Raw genomic sequence first — 27,505 nt, 5'->3', positions numbered from 1 at the left:
TATATTATTGTTCTTTTCTATAACCTCTGAATATTTAGTGCTGTATGTATTACTCATATATTATTGTTCTTTTCTATAACCTCTGAATATTTAATGCTGTATGTATTACTCATATATTATTGTTCTTTTCTATAACCTCTGAATATTTAGTGCTGTATGTATTACTCATATATTATTGTTCTTTTCTATAACCTCTGAATATTTAATGCTGTATGTATTACTCATATATTTTTTTTCTTTTCTATAACCTCTGAATATTTAATGCTGTATGTATTACTCATATATTATTGTTCTTTTCTATAACCTCTGAATATTTAGTGCTGTATGTATTACTCATATATTATTGTTCTTTTCTATAACCTCTGAATATTTAATGCTGTATGTATTACTCATATATTATTGTTCTTTTCTATAACCTCTGAATATTTAGTGCTGTATGTATTACTCATATATTTTTTTTCTTTTCTATAACCTCTGAATATTTAATGCTGTATGTATTACTCATATATTTTTTTTCTTTTCTATAACCTCTGAATATTTAATGCTGTATGTATTACTCATATATTATTGTTCTTTTCTATAACCTCTGAATATTTAGTGCTGTATGTATTACTCATATATTATTGTTCTTTTCTATAACCTCTGAATATTTAATGCTGTATGCAGTCATGAGGAGCAATTGAACATAATCCAATCATAGAGTTGAATTTTTTATTTTAATAAATAAATATTGTTATGGTAATAAATAATTATATACTAAATGTTACTATTTGGAATAAATTTTTTTATTAAATCAATGTCACTGTCAAGTTATGTCTCAACAATATTTTTTTTTAAATAAAAATTCACAAATTCACCTTTACATATTTAGCACTAATATGATCTGTGGCGTGTCAATTGCTCCTCATGACTGGCTGTATGTATTACTTATATATTTTTGTTCTTTTCTATAATCTCTGAATATTTTATACTGTTTGTATTACTCATATATTTTTTGACTTTTCTAAACTTTTTTTATAATCTCAATATATTTTTTTTGTTACTTATATTTTATGGATTTTCTAAAACCTCTGATTATATATCAAAATTTTAATACTGATATTCTTTACCTATTTTTATGCTCTATTCAAATTTTTACTTTCAAATTTAATTTCTTTTTTTTGTACTTTTGCGGCCATGTTCCCGAAGAGATATCAAAATTTTAAACCATATTTTTTATGCTTGTTTTTGATGCTTTATTCAAATCTATACTCAAAAATTTTTACCTAAATTTTTCACTTTGGCCGCCATTTTCTCTATATATATATCAAATTTTAATTGATCCCCTATACCTTATTTTTGATGCTTAATTCAAATCTGATATCAAAATTTAAAAATTCAATAAAAAGCGGACGGACGGAAGGACGGAAGGACATATAAATGTAATAATAATAATAATTCATTATAAATAATACATATTATTATTATTAATACATTTTTATGTATTATTTGATTACTTAAACTATTAGGGGATTATGTTTTTATTTTTTGAGATTATAGTTTAACTTGAATTTTACAAAACAAATACTAATACTACTAATAATAATAATTACTGATAATTAAAATCCTTAATTACAACTGTTTATTAATTAATTGATTGATAAAAATATTGACTATATTTTATACATGTTATGATAATATATATATATATATTTATATACTGTATATATATATATATTGTTTTTTTATATTTAAAATAAATTTATTTATACGGATGTGTTCCCATAATATTTTWTTATTATTATTATTAAATATCTATTAATTGCTACTATTTTTTTATTATTATTATTATTATTATCATTAAAAAAACATAAGACACAAATCACTTGAAATGTATTATTATTATTATTATTATTATTATGATTAACAATAATTACAKTATATATATTACTAATATATATAAAAAATAAATAATTGTGAGAAAATRTTGTTTAAAATAAATAAATCAAATAATACTAATAAATAAYAAATATAAACATCAATAGTTTAAATTAATAAATAAATTAAACAATTTTAAAAAATATTTTTTAAAATAAATAAATAAAATAATAATAATAAATAGCAAATAAAATATAAATAAATCAAAAACATTTATAAATTAATTTAGTAAAAAATAAAATAACCAATTAAATATAAAARTTGCTAAAAAAACTAAWWATAATTTTTTTTATATAAATTAAATTTTAAAATTAAACTAMTAATTTATTTTGTGGCTAAATATTGGAAAATTTTATCATTAATTTACACACACACACTTGGTAATACCCATTTTAATAAGTAAATAATTGATAAATTATAATACTATGATTAAGATAAATAAATAAAAAAAAATTTACTTAATTTAAGTGATTATTATTGTTGATGATATTGACCATAGCTTAAAGTGCATAACAAAACAAAAAAAAATCAATAATAATATAATGAGTTGTAAAACAAGATAACTAATAATTTTAGCAACAAAAAAATTAATCTATAATATTTATATATATATATCTATTGATTATTACACTATAAATTGTTTTAATAATAATAATAATAATAATACTAATTATAATGTAGACACTTGTTATTACTGGGAAATTTTATATATATATATATATAAACAATATATATTGCAATGTTATAGTTTAGGATAGTGTTTAAAAATAGTTATTAAATTACGAAATAYAATATAAAAATAATATCTAAAWACAGAGAGAGAGAGAGAGAGAGAGAGAGAGAGAGAGAGAGAGAGAGAGAGAGAGAGAGAGAGAGAGAGAGAGATTATATCTATAATATTATCATTGATTTTATATTTATTTTTATAATGAACTCATACTGTATTTAGTATCAATGTACAAAATCATTTAATATATATATATACTTAAAAACTATATAAATAAAATAAATTAGTTGAAAAAAATTATCTATATTTTTTTTATTTAATAATAATTGTTTTAAAAAAAATATTTATATATATTTTTTATAATTGATGACTATTTATGTGTATTGATATTTTGTTTAGTATATATATATATATRCCCACAATATGATCTCATAAATAAAATAAATAATATTATTAACTATTTATTTATTTATTTTTATTAAATATTAACTATACATCTAATGCAACTAATTTATATATTTTTTAATAGTTAATAATAATAATATATATATATTTTATTTTCATAAATAAATACTAAATTTAATAGTTTTATTAAATATATATATTTTTTAAAATCAACAAATATATTATGAATAATATATAATATTGAATAATTGAATTGAATAATATTGAATAATTTAAAATTATTATTATAACTATTTAATATTTTTTTAAATAAAATAATAACTATTTATTACAAATACAAGTTAATTATAATAATAATAATAATAATAAGTGTATTAATAATTATAATAATATAAAAATATGGATGAAAATCAAAATGCATTAGACATGGGCTCTAATGATGATCCCAATGGCACCTACTATACGACTAGTACCGGCTATTTGAAGGACGTGGACAACAATAATGATAATACTACCGGTGCTGCTTCTGCCGGTAAACGGGACAGTCAGGTCAARCCGGGAAAGTTATCATTGAAAACAAAATTTTTCTATAGTCTCGGACATGTCTACAATGATCTGACTGTCAGTATATGGTTTTCCTATACTTTACTATATTTTAAATTTCAATTTAACGATTCAATGGCCGGTGCTTTAATATTAATTGGGTAATTAAAAAAAAATAATATTTATTTATATTTTAATATTTTTAATATTTTTAATATTTTTAATATTTTTAATTTTTTAAATATTTATATATTATTAAAAATTAATTTTTGTTTTTAATAATTAAAAAATATTTTTTTTAAGCTGTAAAATAATATGTTAATAGTTTTAATAGTTTTTTATAACTGACTATAMTTTTATACATTGGTTTATTATTTTAGTTAATCTTTATTTTTTTAGTTTCTTAGATTTTATGTTTACATATTAATTAATTTAAAAAATAATATATTATTTTTTCTAGATAAAATATTTTTAGATTTTTTTTTGTTTGTTTGTTAGTTTAAATTGTAAATAAATAATAAACTAATATTATTATAGAAATAACTATTTTTCTATTTAATAATTATAAATAGGGAGCAAAAAAAATTATTTATTTTTTTATATAYATATAAATTATAAATTATAAATAAATTGTATAATAAATAAACAAAACACTWAAWAAAACTTATTTATWAAAAATTATTTTCTTAGAAAATAAAAAATTTATTATTAATATATTTAATTTAATWAAACCMATCAAGAAAATTATTTTTATTTTAATTACAATTATATATCATAAAAATATTTATTTAAATTATTTAATAATAATTATTATGTTTTTCAATGACTCCCCGACGATATATATATATATATATGTATAGTCAAGTGGCCGATGCCGTGGCCTCGCCTGTTGTCGGCTTTCAATCGGACAAAACGCCCGACTGTTTTATCTTTAGGTACGGCCGCMGGAAAACGTGGCACCTGTTGGGTGTCATCATGAATACCGTCAGCGTTCCCATTGTCTACAATACGCCCTGTTTTCCCGGTAATTGTGAATCGTCGTCAACGTGGGCCCGGTTTGCCTACTATGCCTTTATGATTATCATATTTCAAGCCGGATGGGCAGCTACTCAGGTATAGGGGGTGGGGGCGAGCCATAAAAATTAATTATGATAACTATTTATATATATATATATATATATTATGCATTAGATAAATTTAGCTGGATAGATTGATTATACATATATATATATATATAGATTTTATAATTATTATATGTAATTTATTTATTTTTTGTTAATTATTTTAAAAAACAAATATATATCTATATAAATATATTTAGTTATGTATTTTTTAGATTTTTTTAATAATTAATATTAAATTAATTAACTATATATATTATGCATTAGATAAATTTAGCTRGATAGATTGATTATAMATATATATAGATTTTATAAATATATATAGATTTTATAATTATTATATGTAATTTATTTATTTTTTGTTAATTATTTTTAAAAACAAATATATATCTATATAAATATATTTAGTTATGTATTTATTTTAGATTTTTTTAAAAATTAATATTAAATTAATTAAACTATATATATATATTTATATATTATATATAATATCTAAATTTATAAATAGGTTAGCCATGTTAGCTTGATTGTCGATTTGACCCAGGACACCAATGAGAGGATAGCCCTAAATGCATACAGGTAAATTAACTATTTTTTAAAAAAAATAATATTAATATTTAGTAAATATATTATTTAATTACATATAATTTCACATAAATATATTGTTATAAATAAATATAAACATTAAGTATACAGTAGTTGTAGTTAATTAATTAAGTAGTAGTAGTAGTAGTAGTAGTAGTAATAGTAGCGATACTTTTAATAATGATAACTATTGTCGGCTTTTATAATACTAATACTAATAATAATGTAAATAAACAATATATAAGTTAYACACAAATAAAWAATAYATATCTCTAATAATTAATTATAATTASTAGTAGTAGTAGTAGTAATAGTAGTGTATATCTCATTGTTTTATACAAAAAAATTATATCTCTAATAATAATGTATTAATAATTAATATCCAGGTATTAATGTTTTTTTTGGTATAATTATTGTAATCTAATATTTACTTTTCAAATAACCTTAAACTTGGATTTTACAAAACCAATCAATCAATTAAATTATTAATAATTTAAAACAAAAATTATTAATTAAAAAATAAATAAATCTCATAATAACAAGAACAACAATAAGATATATATTAATTTAATTAATTAATTATTTATTGTATTTATAATTAATTATTGTATTTATAATTAATTATTGTATTTATAATTAATTAATTAATCCACTGTTAATCTAGGTTTATTTATTTATTATGTTTTATTGCACAATTTATTGATTAATTAATAAAAAAAATATTAAATTATGTGTGAAACAAAATTTTCTCATCAAAAATTATATACTTGATTATCAAAAAAAATAAATTAATATTAATATCTATTAATATTAATATTACAATGTATTTTTTGTAATATATATATATATATATATATATATATATATATTTAAAATGATAATWATTTTTGTTTAAATAAATAAAATTTAWAAAAAATAATTATCATATTTAKATATTTTTGATAACTATTAATACTAMTAGCAAACAATATAWTGTATTTTTTTTGTTTAATTAACTTATTTGAAGACAACAACAAYAAATAAAAAACAACAATTTTKTMTATATTTAATAATTGTTGTTAATTTATATTTATATATTTAAAAAATTAATTTATAATTAGATTTAAAAAAATTTTTTTTAATAATATTTAAAAAAATAAATTTATAATTATATTTAAAAAAAATTAAATTATAATTATATTTAAAAAATAATTTATAATTAGATTTTAAAAAATTAATTTATAATTATATTTAAAAAAAAATAAATTTATAATTATATTTAAAAAATAAATTTATAATTAGATTAAAAAAAAATTTATAATTATATTTAAAAAATTAATTTATAATTATATTTAAAAAATAATTTATAATTATATTTATAAAAATWAATTTATAATTATATTTATAAAAAAAAYATTGTTTTWTAAACTGTCTATCAATAGACAGGCGGCAACTATCGGYGCCAATATATGTCTGTACAGTGTTATGCTCGGTGTTATCGGTTTCGGCAGTACCGACACATTTGGCCAAAAAGATCTGGAAGTTATTACCGTAAGTACCCGAAAAAAAAATTTAAAAATAATTAAATAAAATGTTTTTTTTATTATATATATATATATAYACAGAAAGTTTCGTACATAGTATGCGGCATAGGTATCATATTTAGCATACTGTTCCACGTGTTTATCAGGGAACCCGACAATCTGGCCGCCAAACCCCGAAAAGTTCGGCCATCAGTGTTTACCGTCGAAACCAAACGTATTGTCCAACAGTCGCGCGGTTCGACCACTACGATGACACTGTTGGCCCAGAATCAACCCGATACCGATAGTAGTGGTCGGCCATCCATATGTGCCCTACCGGAGCCCATGGATCAGGATATGGAAAGGTATCTCAAGTCCAAGGCTGGCCAAAAACGTTGGACACATTGGCTGAAAAGTTTGAATTTCTGGAAAATTACAGCCATGTATACAATGGCCCGTATGTTTGTCAATTTGAGCCAGGTCTATATACCCCTGTATCTGCAAGATACATTACAAATGCCCAAGGTTAGTGTGTTTTGTTTAAATTAAATATATTTTTTATTAAAATTAATTTTAATTAAATTAAAATATATATACAGTATATAAAGTTGTTAATATTAATTATTAAGTTAATTAATTATTTTAATTAATAATTAAACAAAACTAATTTCATGTATTCCTAATGTCTAACTATTTAATTAATTAATTAATTCATATATTTATTACTAATTATTATTAATATAATAATTAATTACAGTCTATATTAATTGTTTTATTATAATTAATAAAATTATAAATTATTATATATAGTATATATATTTATAATTTGTTAATACAAAATAGTAAATATTAATTAATATTATTAAAAATTTATATATATATATAATATCTCGATTTGATCACTTACTATTTAATTAGTTAATATTTATTAATAATTTTTATTAATAATAATTAGTTACAGTTTATATTAATTGTTATATTATATTTAATAAAATTATAAATTATTATATATGCTATATATATATATATAATTTGTTAATACAAAATAGTAAATATTAATTAATATTATTAAAAATAAAAATAAGTAATTATTTATGTTTTATTAAAAAAATTTTTTATCTAATTATTTTTTGTTTGTATTGCAGAACACTATAGCTATCATACCGTTTGCTACATATGTTGCGGGACTGGTATGCAGTTTTGCTGCCAAACCATTATCGGCTAGACTGGGAACACGGGTACACATAAAATATAATTACTTATAACTAATAACTTATTGTAAATATGATTTTTTGTGTCTATAAATCAATCAATCAATCAGTGGGTACTCCTAATTGGTACAGCATTTGGTGTGGCCTCCTGTGTCTGGATGTGGATCGGCAACGATTCCGCCGCTTATAAGTCATGGCAAGTGTACGGTGTGTCGGCATTCATAGGTATCGGCGGTACTGCACTGCTAATAGCCAGTCTATCACTGACCAGTGACCTGATTGGCTCAAATACGGTATGTTATGGACAGACACATACATACACAAATATATATACACATACAAACACTCATACACACACACACATATAAACATATATATATATAAGCACACACACCTATATAAACACACACACACAAACAAATAAGCACATACATACATACACACAAACACACATACATAAACACATACATAAACACACACACACACACACACACACATATATATATATATATATATATATATATATATATATATATATATACAAAAATGCACACACACCAATATAAACAAATACACAATATTTTGTTTTTATTTTTGTGGCTACACTTATACATAGCAATTGGGTCCTAAATTTTAGCATAATTTTTGAAACTTGCCTGGCTTGTCTATTTAATTATACACCCGATTTCAATACTGTATTACAATTAGCACCAGTTATTGGTATAGTAAATATATTTTTCACACATATACATACATACAAATACATATATATACACACACATACATATACACACATACATACACACACATAGATATACATACATACATACATACATACATACATACATACATACATACATACATACATACATACATATACACACACACACACCACACACACACACACACACAAGCACATATATACATACATACAAACACACCCATATAAACTAACACACAAATACGTACACATATTTTTTTTTAAAAAAAAGATAATTATTTATTATATAATGTTTGTTATAATGTTATTATTTATAATGTTATTATATTTTCTATATGTTATTATATTACTATTATAGGCTACCGGTGCCTTTGTATTTGCAGCCATGAGCTTCTTTGATAAATCAATTAACGGTTTGGTTATTGCACTGTTAGAGCATTTTAATCCGAAAAACCTCGTACCGGGCGAACCGGTCGACTACTATAAACTAATATTAATATTCATAACCGGCTGTTCATCATTGATAATACTAGCCGGTCTATTGTCTATATTGAAAACTAGATACGGACTCAGGGCACCGAAAATGGGTGGTCGGACCAATAATGTACAGGCCATACATTAATACTATACTGCCTTAATATATATATATATAGTTTTTTTTTGATGGTTTAATACAGTAATAATACATATGATATGATAGTAATAATAATAATAATAATAATGTCATATCATTTTTTTAATTAAATTATTTTTTTTTGTTGTACCACTAAATAAATATATTAATTATAAATTATTATTGTATTTAGTATTTATTGTATTAGTATTTATTAATATTATTATTAATATTTATCATTTTATCAAATTTAATATAGTGTTTATTTATAATATAAATAAATCAATATATAATTTTGTAATTTATTTTAAATAAAAATTTTTGCTTTAATACTGTATATATGATATACTTTATTATAACTATATAAATATTTTTCAAAATTTAATAATAGTTAGTTTATGTGTGTGTGTGTGTGTGTGTGTGTGTGTGTGTGTGTGTGTGTGTGTGTGTGTGTGTGTGTGTGTGTGTGTGTGTGTGTGTGTGTGTGTGTGTGTGTGTGTTATTAAATTATTTTAATATAATTTATTTTTATAAAAAAAACTTTGACTAAACTAAATTTAATTATCTTATATTATTTATCATCTAAATAAAATAAAAAAAAACTTTATAACTAAATAAGTTTTAATTAAAAAAAACTGTGTAAACAAATAAATATTAAAGTTTATTTTTTTTTAAAAATAATAATAAAATTAGATATCAAAATTTATGCTTGTATATAATTTTATTACATTACAAAATTGTTTGTATATATATATATATATAATTTATACAGTATATATATATATAATGTATATATATTATATAGTTTCAATGTTACACGTGTTATTATTTACAAATATTAAATCAAAAATATATATATATTATGAGGATTTTATGATAATTAAATTTAAAAAAAAATTGTTGAAATTTTTAACTATTATAATTTTTTTACTTGTTAAGCTAATAAAAATTAGCATAATGATTTTGCATATAAAAAAACAATAAATTAATTTATTTTTTAAAAACATACAGTATACTGTACATACAGTAGTATATAATCTAGCATAATAATAATAATATATATGTGATATAATAATATTATTATTATTACATTATTATATATATATATATATAGTTTTAAAAAATAAAAACTTTAATTATTTATCATATAATAATCATAATAATAATGTATACTAACTATGATACCAATGGCTTCTATTATACAAGGACTAGTATCAGCTATTTAAGGGACGTCAACAACAACAATACTACCGGTGCTGCAGCTGATGATAATAGACTGGACATTGATGTTATTAGTGATGTTAGGTCATCACCGACGGGAAAGTTATCATTGAAAACAAAATTTTTCTATAGTCTCGGACATGTCTACAATGATCTGACTGGCAGTATATGGTTTTCCTATACATTATTGTATTTTAAGTACCAGTTTAACGATTCATTGGCCGGTGCTTTACTATTAATAGGGTATGCATTTAAATTAAAACATTTTTTTTCATAATAATAATAATTATTAATTTATCTAGATCATAATGTAATAATAGTTGTATAGTTTGATTTAGTTTTACACTAATAAACAAATTAAAAAATTATCATGGTTGTTTTTTAATGAACAAACACATATTATTATAATTATTATTAATTTAAATTTGTTAAGTATGTATATTACTGTAAATATAATAAATTATTATTATTAATGGATTTTAATTAATTAATTAATTAAATTACTAGATTTTAAGTTTAGCAAAATAATTAATAATATTTTAGTTTTTAATTTTTAAAATTTTTGTTATTGTTTGTTTAAACTGTAAATATAAAACAGACTAATATATAATATAGATATAAATATTTTTATAATATTAATTTAAATTAGTTTTTCTATTAATTATAATATTTTTATATGACTTATCAACAACAAAAATTTAAAAAAAATATTTATATTAATTAAAAAAATAACTAAAAATAAATTTATAAAAAAAATAATTATTATAAATATTTTTAAAAAATAAAATAAATTTTTTTATAATAATAATAATACAATTCATAAACTATATAATATAAAGTTAATTATTTATTTTAATTTAATTTTCATTATTATTATTATTATTATATCAAATACATAATTATTTTTTGAATTTATTGTTTTATATTATTTTATTGTCATTTTATTTTATTATCATATCTATAGTCAATTGGCCGATGCCGTGGCCTCGCCTATTGTCGGCTTTATATCGGATAAGACGACCGACTGTTTTATCTTTAGGTATGGCCGACGAAAAACCTGGCACCTGTTGGGTTGCCTAATGAATACGGTCGTACCGTTTGTCTACAATACGCCCTGTTTTCCCGGTAATTGTCAATCCGCTTCAACCGTGGCCCGGTTTGCCTACTATGCCCTATTGGTTATCATATTTCAAACGGGACAGGCAGCTACACAGGTATGTATCGTATATAGCTTAGGTAGCTTAGGTAGCTTAGGTAGCTTAGGTAGCTTAGGTAGCTTAGGTAGCTTAGGTAGCTTAGGTAACTTAGGTAGCTTAGGTAGCTTAGGTAGCTTAGATAGCTTAGATAGCTTAGATAGCTTAGGTAGCTTAGGTAGCTTGGGTAGCTTGGGTAGCTTAGGATAAGTCATAAATTTATTTTAAAAAATTTGATATTTAAAAAAAACTACTTTTTAAAAAAAAATATTATTTCGTTATTTTCAATAGTAATAATAATTTTTATAATTATAGAAATTATATATAATTATTATTATTATTATTATTTTGTGTGTGTATGTATGTTTTACTTTATAGGTTAGCCATGTAAGTTTAATTGTCGATTTGACCCAGGATACTAATGAGAGGATAGCCTTAAATGCATACAGGTAAGTTTATTTAATTAATTAATTTAGTAATAATAGTAATAATAAATATTTGTAAATTTATTTATCTATACACCTATAATAAAATAATAGTCAAAAATAATTAATAATAATTTTTGAAATATATAAGTAGCATATTATAATTGCCCTGTTTATTTTTTTTTGATTAAGTATTTATTTTATATAAGTTTGTTAATCGGTGTAAAAATATTTTTATTTTTTTTTAAAAAAAAAAGTTTAGTTTATTTACAGTTAGATACAGTATTGGAAATATTTAAACAAAAATAATTTTTCTTTTAATTAAAAATAAATATTATTGTCGAAATTAATGATTATAAATAATATATATATATCAGGGTTAAGTAAGGGGGGGTAGGGGGGGGTAAGGCCAAAATACCCCCTAAGATCGAGAAATTGGGATTTTACCCCCCAGACTTTTTGACCAAATTGGAAAAATTGTCGCTTAAAAACGACGAGAAATGACCCCCCCTAAAATTTCGGCGCCGAAGGCGCCGAAAATTTTAATTTTAGTTCATACTATTTTAGTAAGTGTTTTTATGCTTTTAATATTTATAAAAAACTAATTATTGATTAAAAATAGTTAAAATAACGTTAAAAGTCATCAAAAAATAACATTATTTTAATTAAAATAAACTAAAAAATTAAAAATTACCTATTTGTTGAAAAGAGTAATCATATTACAATTTAAATATAAGTTTAAGAAGTTAATAAAACAATAAATATGTTTTTATGTTTTTATTAATAATTTTTAAATTTTAAATAAAAAATTTAAAAATATTTTCAATTTTGTACTTAATATAATTAAACTTTAACGAAATTTGAGTTAAATAAATAGTATTCAGTCAGTATTTGTATAAAAATAAAAATATTTTAATATATAATAATAACAAACTATAAACATTAAGTATTGCTTAAAAAATTAAGTATGTTAAGTTAAAAATTATTAAAATACTAAAAATAACTCATAGTGTATCATTAATGCTTTTATCAACTATTTTTAAATCTTAAATACATTATTTTATTTTTTTTTGTTAAAATTTAAGTTTTTATTTTTTTAATTTTTTTTTAAAAAATATTTATTTTTTGTTAAAATTTAAGTTTTTGTTAATTTTTAAGTTTTTTTTAAGTTTTTTTTATATTTTTGGAAATTTTACCTATTTTCCCGGGAATTTATACGGGAACTTGTGGGAATTTTATTGAATTTACATGGGAATATTCGGGAACTTAGGGAATTTTAAGGGAATTTTCTCTTGACCCCCCCCCCCCCCCTTGATTTTGGATTTTTGAAAAAATTGCCGTTTAAAAATGCAATAAAAATCTTACCCCACCCAATACCCCCCCCCCCCCCCAATTTTTTGAGAATTTTGTAAATTTTACCCCGGTCTACCCCCCCCCTAAAATCCAAAACCTTGCTTAACCCTGATATATATATATCTAAAATACAACATTAATAATAACTGTATAATAAATTATAATTTATAATATAAAATACATATATATTTATTTAATTATATATATATATATATATTTATTTAATTATATATATATATATATATATTATATATATTTAAAAAATCTATAGACAGGCGGCAACTATCGGTGCCAATATATGTGTGTACAGTATTATGACCGGTGTTATCGGTTTCGGCAGTACCGACACGTTTGGCCAAAAAGATCTCAAACTTATTACCGTAAGTTTGTATTTATAATTTTAATAAAATTTTTTGTTTTTTTTAAAAAAATAAATATTTCAATATAAACAACAAATATAGAAAGTTTCGTACATAGTATGCGGCATCGGTATCATATTTAGCATACTGTTCCACATGTTTATCAGGGAACCGGCCATCAACAATCCAACTAGCCAGTCGACAGCACCGGCAGTACAAAATCAACCGGACATATGTATGGTTGTATCATCTAATCAAACACCACCGCCACCACCAACAACAACAATAGATAGTCATACTGTTGGGATCAAGTATCCAAAGTCGACTGTCCAAAAACAGTGGACACATTGGCTAAAAAATCTAAATTTCTGGAAAATTACGGCCATGTATACTATGTCACGTATGTTTGTCAATTTGAGCCAGGTCTATATACCCTTGTATCTACAAGATACATTACAATTGCCCATGGTTAGTTTTTTTTAGTTATTTAATATATTTTTTTTTGTTAAAATTAATTTTAATTAATTAAATATATATAACTTTATAAATATATAATATATAGTTGTAAATATTAATTATTATGTTAATTATTAGTTTATAATTAAACCAAAACAAAAAAAAATAATAATATCATGTTTTTGTGATCACTAACTAATTAATTAGTTAATATTAATTACTAATATTTATTAATAAATATTTTTTTGATTTTGTTTTATTATATTATACAAAAAAGTATATATTTCTAAATATTTTGTTATTAATTATACATATTATTATTATTAGTATTATTATTATTATTATTATTAGTATTATTATTATTATTATTATTATTATTATTATTATATTATTATTATTATTATTATTAGTATTATTATTATTAGTATTATTATTATTAGTATTATTATTATTAGTATTAGTATTAGTATTATTATTAACTTTGTTTTTGGCATTTATATACTATATATATATATATATATACAGAATACTATAGCTATTATACCGTTTGCAACATATATTGCGGGACTGGTATGCAGTTTTGCTGCCAAACCATTATCGGCTAGACTGGGAACACGGGTATATATTTATACAAATATATACAAATATATATATATAATTAATTAATTAATTATAAACATTCAGTGGATACTCATAATTGGTGTAGCATTTGGTTTGGCATCGAGTTTATGGATAGGTATCGGCAACGAGTCTACGGCCTACAAGTCATGGCAAGTGTACGGTGTTTCGACATTCATAGGTATCGGCGGTACTGCACTGCTAATAGCCAGTCTGGCCCTAACCAGTGACCTGATTGGCTCAAATACGGTATGTTAATGACACATACACATACACATACACATACACATACACATACACATACACATACACATACACATACACATACACATACACATACACATACACATACACATACACATACACATACACATACACATACACATACACATACACATACACATACACATACACATACACATACACATACACATACACATACACATACACATACACATACACATACACATACACATACACATACACATACACATACACATACACATACACATACACATACACATACACATACACATACACATACACATACACATACACATACACATACACATACACATACACATACACATACATACACATACACATACACATACACATACACATACACATACACATACACATACACATACACATACACATACACATACACATACACATACACATACACATACACATACACATACACATACACATACACATACACATACACATACACATACACATACACATACACATACACATACACATACACATACACATACACATACACATACACATACACATACACATACACATACACATACACATACACATACACATACACATACACATACACATACACATACACATACACATACACATACACATACACATACACATACACATACACATACACATACACATACACATACACATACACATACACATACACATACACATACACATACACATACACATACACATACACATACACATACACATACACATACACATACACATACACATACACATACACATACACATACACATACACATACACATACACATACAATTTATTTATGTAATATTTTATGTTTTTATTATTCTTATTTTTAGTCTACCGGTGCTATTGTGTTTGCATTCATGAGCTTCTTTGACAAATCAATTAACGGTATATTCGTTGCATTGTTAGAGTATTTTAGTCCGAAAAATCAGGTATCGGGTCATCCGGTTGTCGACTATTATAAACTGATATTAATATCAATAACCGGTTGTTCATCAGTGATAATATTTGCCTGTCTATTGTCTCTATTGAAAACTAGATATGGTATACGGGTGGCCAAACCGAAAATGGGACGGTCTATAAATGTACATTAATTTAGTTATGTATTGTATTAGATATATATATAAATATAAATAATTTTAATTTAATCAAAATTAAATCAATTAGAGATTTATTATTATTATTGACCAAAAAAAAAATTACCGATTTATGTGTATAATTAAATTATATGTATTAATAATTTAAAAAAAATAACTGTAACAAAACAAATGTCTATTTTTTTAATTAATAATATTTAAGTTTTTTAACATTAAATTTAAATAGCAATAATAACAATAATTTGTTACTATATATATATATTTTTTGTATATATATATACTGTAATATATTTATATATTTTTGAAATTAATTATTGTATTTGTTTTTTCTATATAACATTTTTATTTAATAAATATTTTTTTAAAATTAATTTAATATTATTTATTAAAATTTATTTATCAATAAATATTTATTTTGTAATTTTTATCACATTGTTTTATATTTTGTTTAATTTTCAAATATTACTAATAACTATTTGTTTTTTTTATTAATTTAATTATTACACAAAATATTTTACTGAAAAAATTACTATTTATTAATTTTTGTTGAAATATAAGTTGAAAATATATTTTTTTCAAATATATTATTTTTATAATTAATAATTAATATATATGATTATTAAGGTTATTGCTATTGACTTATTTTTATCTAGCTATATATAATTAATAATTTAATTGTATATTTATAAATATTTTTTTTATTGTAAGTCAATAATATTATAGTACACATGTTTTAAGTATTAATAGATAGTCAATGAACTAAACAACAAATTATTATTAATATTTATTTAATTGAAGAAAAAAAATTAATTTTATAATAGTGTTACCAAATAATAAATTAATTGATTACTTTTATTATTATTATATTTATTATTATTATTATATTTATTATTATTATTATATTTATTATTATTATTATATTTATTATTATTATTATATTTATTATTATTATTATATTTATTATTATTATTATATTTATTATTATTATTATATTTATTATTATTATTATATTTATTATTATTATTATTATTATTAAACATTTAATATGATAATAATTTTCTAATTGAAATTTTAAAAATAATTAAACATATATATAATATTTTATTACTAATATTATTTAAAAAAATAAATAATTAGGTTTATTGTATTTAATTAAAATACTATTTAATTTGATATATTTTTTTAAAAAAACTTAATGCTTAAGTACTAATGTACTAAACATTTTTTTGGACTAAATATTTATATTAAAATATTACTTAATTGTTATTAATGTTATTCAAAAAAAAAATTACAACATTTTTTAAAAAATAATAATAATACTAATATATTAATATCTGAAATCAAATTATAGAAAACTTACTGTAATAATGAAATTAATTAATTAATAAATTATTATTATTATTATTATTTATAATATTATTTTAGTTTTTATTAAGTGCAATTGTTTAGCACAAAAAAACTACACCGGATATTGAGTAATGAAAAAAATGTATTAATTAAATATATATATATTATAATTTTGTATTATTATTAATTGATCTATGATTACATTTTAGTTTTATCACATATATAAAATTGTTTATATATATATATATATATAGATATACATGTATATATACTGTATAATAGAAATAACTATATATATATATATATTAATTTTATTGTTATCATATTTTTTTGTTTGAAACTTAACTATAGTTAATAATGATAAAAATATTTATCATTCAAAAAAAATTATTATTATTACTATTAGTATTAGTATTTAGTTTTACAGTTAAACACTTTGATAGTATATTAACATTGAAAATTAAAAACAAAAATATTATAACTTTTTTTTTGTTAATTTTATTTCATCAAGTAAAAAAATCTACTATATTATGATATTTATTAATTAATAAAAAATATTAAAATTTTTTCATTAATTAATTTATTGCCATTTATAAGCTCGTGTAGCTAATAAAGTTAGCATGATGATTTTGCATTTTAAAAAAATAAATAATTTTTTTTACACACACACACACACATACATACATAGTTTATTGAATTATAACCTAGCATAATAATAATAATAATTTTATATTATAAAGTACAGTATATACTGTAAAAAACAAAAAAAATTGTTTAATTAATATTATTAAAMAAAATACAACACAATTATTAATGACAAGTAAAATAATTTAAATAACTTTTTATTTTTTTCTCTATTTAATTATTTCAATAATAAGATAATAAAATATTTTTGAATAAAATAACTTGCACTTAATATTTAATAAAATTGCATTATTTTATATGTAATTTTTTTAGTATCTAAAAAATAAATTAAATAAATTACTGTTATATCATTTAATTAAAATAAAGCTCAACAATGAGCCCTTAAAAATAATTATGGATATAATTTAATTATTTAGTTATAGTAAATACTATATAGTAGTAAATCACTACAATATTTTGTTTGTATTATTAATACTATAATTATTATATTCATTATCAATAATACTATTGATTAATTAATTATAATTTAATAACATTTCCAAATAAAAAACATTAATAATAATAGCAATAATTATGGAATAATTAGTTTTATTAATTATTAATTGTATTTATTATTATTATTATTACATATATATACTGTAAATTTAATATATATTTTTTATATCTATATAATATTTATAAAAATTATTTCTACAAATATTATATTTAATAATAATAATAGTATTAATATTAAATACAATATATATATACAATATAAACTAATATCAATTAGTTGACAACTTTATATATTTTTATATTATTATTATTATTATTAGTAGTAGTAGTAGTAGTAGTAGTAGTAGTAGTAGTAGTAGTAGTAGTAGTAGTAGTAGTAGTAATAATAATAATAATAATAATAATAAGCTGTAATACTACTACCACTACTACTATAAAACAAAAATATTTAAATAATTTATTATGATATATGATTTGTAGGAAAAAAATTTTTGTAGTAAATAATAATACTAAAAATCTTATAATCATTTTTTTATTAGTAGCAAAAAATTAATTAATATTTATATATAAATTGCTTAATATTTCAATTAAAATATATTTTATTAGATAYACACATAMAATGCATTTAAAGCAAACATTATTATTATTTTTATTATTTTTATTATTATTTGTTCAATAATTTTTCGTAATCTTAAAATATTATAAACTAAATAATCATATGTTTTGTGTATTAATAATAATTATTAAAAAAAATAATTAATTGTTTTTTCTATTATTTAAAAAAATGTTTGTAAAATATACTTTTAAAAATTAATTTATTAATTTTATAATAATTTTGTTGTTGTTTAGTAATATTACTTAATTTGTTTTGTTTAAAATTTTTGAAACAACACAAAATAGTTTAAATCTATTTTTATATTTTGTTATTTATTTTGTGTATATAAAAAATATATATATATAATTACTTATTTATATATATATTAATGTCTATATCATCATAAAAAATGGCTATTGAAACCACATTAGATATTAATGATAACAATAGCAGTGCCAATAATAATACTACTAATAATAATAATAATGATAAAAATAATAAAAAACCAAAATTTTCATTTAATTGTTTGCCAAAATTTGGCAAAAAGAAAAAAGAGGTATGTTAAAAACTTTATTATTATTTTTTATAAAATTTTTTAAGTTAAAATTATTTATAAATATATATATACACTAACTGTATTGTAATAATAAGCTATTAAAAAGTATATATATATTTTTAGGTAAATATTTAAATTAATTATTATTATTATTATTATATAAGTTATAAATATTTTAAACATATTTATTGTATTTATTAATAATTTAGTTATTCAAAAAATAAATAGAAATATAATWATTTATTTATTTAAAAATTAAGATACAAATTATATATTATTAACAAACAAAAAATTTAATTAACAAATAATAATAGGAAATATTAAAATAAATAAATTATTATAATTAATGAAAATAATTATAAATTCAATTAACTGATTATCTATTTATAACTAACCCCTCCATCTAACCCCCACTAACCTATCCATCCTATATATATATATATATATATATTAATTACTTATTATTATTATTACAACTCAACTCATTGAACCTACCTATACATCCCACCCACCCATACACTTAATCCCCTTACCCGTCCACCCACACACCCGCCCACCACTAAACTAGAAAACAGAGGCCCAYGATCTGGATATATCAAAAGAGTTGACCATCAAAGAGCACATGTACTCRTTGGARGAGYTGGTACAACAATTGCAAACCAATTTAGACAATGGCCTAACAGATACCGAAGCTCAGCAACGGTTTCAACGGGACGGTCCCAACGAGTTTTCCAAACCTAAACTGACACCATCGTGGGTACTGTTGCTCCGGGAGATGACTACCGGGTTTGCCATTATTATCTGGTTGGCAGCGCTGGCCAGTTTGATATGCTATTTCATAACATGGACACAACAATATGTATGTATATACCAGTAGTGGTAGTAGTAGTAGTAGTAATAGTAGCTAAAAAATTTTTAAAAATTATTTATTTTAGCTAGCTTAATATTTATTTATTTTTTAAAAAAATTATATTAATATAGATAAATTATTTTTGTTTAATTATTATTTTTATAGACTAGTTAATATAACTAAACTAAACTATTTAAAAAAAATATTAATTTTTATACATTTAATATATTTTATAAACAAGTTTAATACACCATTAGTGTATTAATATGTATTGAAAATATTAATACAATTTTAGCAAAAAATGGGTTTTAATTAAATTATAATAATTTTTATTGAATTATAGTTTTAATATTTTTTTTTGCTAAGTTAGCGAAGATATATATATATATATATATATATATTTTAATTTTATTTTAGTTTATAATTTTATAATAAATTTATTTATTTTTTAAAAATATTACAAACTGTAACAGGTTAATTGAAATATTTTAGTAAAGGTTATATAAAAAAATATTTATAAATAATAATAGATTCAACTTGACAACGCGATTTATTATCAATAAAAAGTTAATTTTTGTTTTTTTTAATAACAAAAAACAAATATTAACTAGCTTATTATTAGTTTTCATTCAACAAAAAAAAACTAAAAAAACACTAATTTAATTATTAATTAAGTTAATAAAATTTGTATATTATATTTGTTTTTTATTTATTTTTTTTTTTAAAAAATCATCTAGTTAATTTTGGCTGTAGTACTAGCACTGGTAGTATTGATAACTGGTATCTATTCGTTTTCACAACAAATGAGTAGTTCAAAGATATTTGAATCGTTCAAAAATATGGTACCACAGGTATGGCTATAAATGTGTGGGTGTGTGTATGAATATCTGTGTGTGTGTGTGTGTGTGTGTGTGTTTCTGTATGTGTGTATTTGTATATATGTGTGTGTATATATAAGTGTGTATATAAGTGTATATAAATGTGTCTGTATGTGTCTATCTGTATGTGTGTGTGTGTGTATGTGTGTATTTGTATGTGTTTGTAGCATTATATGTGTATCTGTATGTATGTTTATATATGTGTTTGTGTGTGTGTGTGTGTATCTGTATGTGTGTGTGTGTGTGTGTATTTGTGTGTGTGTGTGTTTATATATGTGTTTGTGTATGTGTCTGTTCTAGAAGGTTGATAGTTGTACGTGTGGATATGTGAGTATGAGTGTGTGTGTATGTGTAGGTGTGAACATGTGTGTGTGTGTGTGTGTGTGTGTGTGTATTTGTGTAGGTGGGTGTAGATACCTATCTAGGTATTTACCAAATTAATACAATAACTCAATCTGAATATCGCATCAATTAATTATCCAGCAAACAGCTGTCATACGCAATGGTGAACGCAAAGAGGTACCGGCAAACCAACTGGCCATCGGTGATCTGGTCTATTGTAAATCAGGCGATCGTATACCGGCAGACATACGTATTATCAAATGCGAGGCCATGAAAGTGGACAACTCATCACTAACTGGTGAATCGGATCCATTGTTGCGGTCGCCCGAAGTCGGCCATCCGAATGCATTGGAGTCGAAAAATTTGGCATTTTTTTCGACCAACTGTGTCGATGGTAGCGGCTATGGCGTAGTCATATCTATYGGTGACAATACCGTAATGGGTAAGATAGCTAAACTRGTTACTGGKATCGGYCGGGAAAAGACACCGATAGCCATCGAAATCAGTAGRTTYACGAAAATCATAACCACTATTGCCATCGGAAACGGTGTCCTATTGTTGGTCATATGTCTGGCATTTCGTATGCGTTTTATTGATTCATTGCTATTAATGATTGGCATAATTGTCGGTAATATACCCGAAGGTATGTCTGATTTTATTTTTTGGTACTAAATATTAGTTATATATTGTATTTAATAACAAAAAAAATTGTTATTTAATTTAAATTTAATTATATATATATATATATATATTTTAATATCTTATGTTTTAAAAAACTATTAATAAATAGATTAATAAATTATTATTTTTAAAAATATAATTAGTTATTATAATTATTATGTATTAATTAAAGTATTATAGTTATATATAGATATATTTAATATATTAATATAATATTTTGATTTACATAATAATAATAAATTAAAATATAWAAAAAAGTTATTATAATAAATCAATTTTYAAACTGTATAAAAATAATTTATATATAAATTAATATTTAAATATATATAAGTTATTACTATTTATAGAWATAATTTTGAATTRARATTTAATTTTATATATATTATTAATATATATAAATAAAATAATATAACTAAACAATAGTTTTCAGTTATTTATTGTGTTTTATTTTTATATTACAATATTATTAAATAAAATTAATATACTTTTACTTGTATTATAACAAACAGGACTATTACCGGCATTGACTGTAGCCCTGACCCTAACAGCCAAACGTATGGCCGGACGTAACTGTTTAGTCAAATATCTGGAAGCTGTCGAAACTCTAGGGTCGACATCAACRATATGTTCGGATAAAACGGGAACACTTACACAAAATCGTATGACTGTCGAGCACTGTTATGTCGGCCAGCAAATCATACGTGTATCRCATGTCAGGGATGAAGTTGATCAGGAAATGTCCGACATTCAGGACACATGGCTGGCGTATAGYCGATGCGCACAGTTATGTTCGCGATCAGAGTTTACCGACGATAACCCAGATATTATGAAACGTGTTGTGGCCGGCGATGCATCSGARACGGCTATTTTGAAATTTATGGAATCAGTCGGYMGKCAGCCGGTTATGGAGTATCGGAAACAGTGGCCAAAAATGGCCGAACGTCCGTTTTCGTCGACWACGAAATAYCAGTTTTCCATTCACCGTAACCCACGRCCCGATCCGGGCGTAAACAATCATTTTGTATTGTGTATGAAAGGTGCACCCGAACGTATCATTAAACTATGCTCGTCGATAGCACTGGCCAATGGCCARACRGTACCGATAACATCGGGCGATTATGTCGACCGATTTGAGACCGCCTAYCGTGAATTGGGATCAATGGGCGAACGTGTACTGGCTTTTTGCGACCACGAGTTCACYCAGTTTCTGCCCGACCATCAGTTTGATTTGGACAACAATGCCGATGAGATCCAATTGGATGGTTTCCGGTTTCTGGGACTGGTAGCCCTTATCGATCCGCCCAGGTATGTTATATATATATTATTGTGTTTTATTGATTAATAAATATATATTATTAATTAGATATACTGTTATGTCTATGTTATTGTATATACAGTATACTAATTGWTGTTATATTAATTGTTAAATCATTTATACTGTATGTGTGTGTTTAGGKGGAGTATATTTGTTATGTTTATRGMMATTGAAGTTTTGAACTATWAATTAATTTTAATTATGATTAAAATTAGTTAATTTTATTTTCTAGATTAATATATAATATAATAATATAATTACGATGCTTAATGATGATTAACTAAATAATTATTATAGAAAATAATTGAATTTAGTAATAAAAAAACAAACAAAAAATTATAAAACTTATAATAAGTAAATTTTAATTCACACTAAATTAAAATTTAATTAAAACAAATTAATATGATTATGTTAATTTAATACATTATAAATTTACAGTTTATATTACCTAACAAAAAACATAACATAATACTTATATATTTAAAATTTATATTAAATTAAAAAGTTTTATATTTAGTTTTGTAATAAATTTAATTATAAATTAATATAAAATATTTAATTATATTAACATTATATACATATATATATCAGACCTACCGTTCCCGATGCTGTCGGCAAATGTCGTACGGCTGGCATCAAAGTTATTATGGTTACCGGCGATCATCCGATCACCGCTCAGGCCATTGCCAAAGCTGTCGGTATATTCACCGAATCTCATCGACGATCGACCAAAATTAGCGAACCGACCATCGATCCGGTTGGCCGGGGAAATACAGCATCGATTGTAGTACCGGGCGATGAACTTAGTCAGCTCACCGATCGACAGTTACAACAAATATTGAACGACTATCGGGAGATAGTGTTTGCCCGGACATCACCCCAACAAAAGCTCCGGATTGTCGAAAATTGTCAATCGTTAGGACAAATAGTTGCCGTCACTGGCGATGGTGTCAACGATTCGCCGGCACTCAAGAAAGCTAATATCGGTGTGGCTATGGGTATAACAGGTAAGGAGGGGGGGTGGGGGTTGCAGTTAATTAATTAAATTTTTTTTTAATTATTATTATTATATACTTTTATATATATATATATATATATATATATGAAAATTTTTGATGCTTAAGATTAAAAAATTGTAATTTAATAAATAGTTTTAATTAATTAATTAATATTAATATACTATTTACTTTATTTTATATCAAAATTATTTCTAGTTATTAGTAGTTATTTTTAGTTAGAAAATTGTGTGTATTTAAAAAAAATTAATTACTTAATTAATTAAGTTTTTTTGTTTTTATAAGTAAGCTAACTAATTACAATATTATTATTATTAAGTAATTTATATATAAATATAACTGATAATTTTTTAAAAAAAATAGCAATTAGATTTATTATTAAATTAATTTAACAATTAAGTTAAATTATATATATATACCGTATATTATTTATAATCTATATGTAATTATTATTGGATGTTATTATTACTAATATATTTTTGATGTTTTATTTGAAATAAAACTGTAAATTTATAAATACCATAGATTAAATGGATACATTTTAGCTAATACTAATTATAATTATTAGGATCAATATTTTCATTTTAATTTCTAATTAAAAAAACATTATTTTTATCGTAATTGCTAACTAATAAATTTTTTAAATATACTCAATTAACTTTTTTTAAGTTAGCTAGGTAATTTAATTATTTATTAGTATATTAGTATATTAGTATATTGTATAATAGCAACAATTTATTTTTTTAATAATTAAAAACAAACTTAATAATTCTAGCAAATAGCAATTAAATTAAAATTTATATTTATTATAAACTGTAAACTAATAAATACTATAGATTTTATGGATATATTTATAACTAATAATTGATATAAATATTAGCTTAACAACTTATGTTTATTATTTAAATAAAAAAATAATTTAAGTAAATTACTAACTTATTAGTATTTTTATTAAATAGTTTAAAATTTTTTAAAATTTAATTTATTATAGAAAAAAACTAATAATAAAAAATCATAACATAATAGACACAAAATCTATTTATTTTTTATATACAATATTAAATCACTATATATTTATTTTTATTAGTAATTCAATAAAAATATAATTAGKTTAAAAAAAATAATTAACATTTTATTATTATAATTAATTAATTATTTATTTATTTATTTATTTATTAAGGATCGGATGTATCGAAACAAGCTGCAGATATGATACTATTGGACGACAATTTTGCGACAATAGTAACGGCCGTAGAGGAGGGTCGGCGTATATTTGATAATATGAAAAAAACCATCGGCTATATACTGGCCGGTTCGGTSACTACACTCTAYCCGTTCATGATATTCGTTATATTCGGCTTTCCCATAGCTATCGGTACCATAACTGTACTGTTGATAGCCTTGGGTACCGATATGCTGCCGGCCATATCGTTGGCCTACGAAAAAGCTGAATCCGATATTATGAAACTGKCGCCCCGTAACCCGCGTACCGATGTTCTGGTCACTCGTAGTCTACTGTTGCGRTCGTACTTTCAAATCGGTGTCATTATGTCWTCGGCCGGTTTTTCGGCTATTTTACAGCACTCATACATTACGGTTGGAAACCATGGGATTTGTTTCAATTGMGGGCCCAATGGGATAGCGATATACTGATGAACGACTCGTATGGCAATCCATGGGTTAGTAGACTATCTCTCTTTCTCTCTCTTTCTCTCTCTTTCTCTCTCTTTCTCTCTCTTTCTCTCTCTCTATCTGTCTCTCTCTCTGTCTCTCTCTCTTCTCTCTCTCTCTCTCTCTCTCTCTCTCTCTCTCTTTATCTATCTGTCTCTCTCTATCTGTCTCTCTCTCTATCTGTCTCTCTCTCTCTCTCTCTCTCTCTCTCTCTCTCTATCTGTCTCTCTCTCTCTCTCTATCTGTCTCTCTCTCTATCTGTCTCTCTCTCACTCTCTCTTATTAAAAAAATTTTTGACTTTTATAACCTCCCTGTMCTCCCAATCATTTTTTAATTAGACTCAAGAGGAACGGTCGAAAATTTTGATTATAGCCCAAAGTTCATACTTTATATGTRTAGTTGTCTGYCAATGGATKGATGTTATTGTATCSAAAACTAGAAGGGTTTCAATATTTACACAACTGATGGGGTAATCATTATAATAATAATAATAATAATAATTTTATTTATTTATTTTTTATCTAAAAATAAGTACTATTTTTGTTAGTTTAAAATAAAAATTAATGGATAACTAAAAAAATACTAATATTTTTTGTTTTTACACTTTATAGCAATTGGGTACTAAATTTTAGTATACTTTTTGAAACTGCCCTGGCTTGTTTATTTATTTATACACCCGGTTTCAATACTGTATTACAATTAGCACCAGTTATTGGTATAGTAAATATATTTTTCACACATATACATACATACATACACATAC

The 27,505-nt window shown here is 22.2% G+C and overlaps 2 protein-coding genes across 2 annotated transcripts; both read left to right on the top strand.

Moving 5' to 3' along the window:
- Positions 1 to 3,538: 3,538 nt before the first annotated feature.
- LOC128965264 (major facilitator superfamily domain-containing protein 12-like) lies at positions 3,539 to 9,354 on the top strand. Its single transcript, XM_054311912.1, has 8 exons — positions 3,539 to 3,753; positions 4,453 to 4,705; positions 5,222 to 5,292; positions 6,720 to 6,828; positions 6,903 to 7,325; positions 7,946 to 8,038; positions 8,122 to 8,304; positions 9,091 to 9,354. Exons 1-8 carry the CDS (start codon positions 3,728 to 3,730, stop codon positions 9,352 to 9,354), a joined length of 1,422 nt encoding a protein of 473 aa, XP_054167887.1. The 5' UTR covers positions 3,539 to 3,727.
- A 12,288-nt stretch (positions 9,355 to 21,642) lies between these two features.
- Positions 21,643 to 27,130, top strand: LOC128965110 (sodium/potassium-transporting ATPase subunit alpha-1-like). Its single transcript, XM_054311764.1, has 6 exons — positions 21,643 to 21,689; positions 22,200 to 22,701; positions 23,249 to 24,044; positions 24,646 to 25,061; positions 26,251 to 26,749; positions 27,081 to 27,130. The coding sequence occupies exons 1-5, from the start codon at positions 21,678 to 21,680 to the stop codon at positions 26,721 to 26,723; spliced, it is 2,199 nt and encodes a 732-aa protein (XP_054167739.1). The 5' UTR covers positions 21,643 to 21,677; the 3' UTR covers positions 26,724 to 26,749; positions 27,081 to 27,130.
- Positions 27,131 to 27,505: the final 375 nt, after the last annotated feature.

Source organism: Oppia nitens, unplaced genomic scaffold (assembly GCF_028296485.1).
Source record: "Oppia nitens isolate AA-2021 unplaced genomic scaffold, nextdenovo-longstitch-racon4-pilon3 scaffold16_pilon_pilon_pilon, whole genome shotgun sequence".
NCBI classification, from domain to species: Eukaryota; Metazoa; Arthropoda; class Arachnida; order Sarcoptiformes; family Oppiidae; genus Oppia; species Oppia nitens.
The sequence above is the reverse complement of the archived record's forward strand: the minus strand, read 5'-3'. Positions and strand labels throughout refer to the sequence as shown.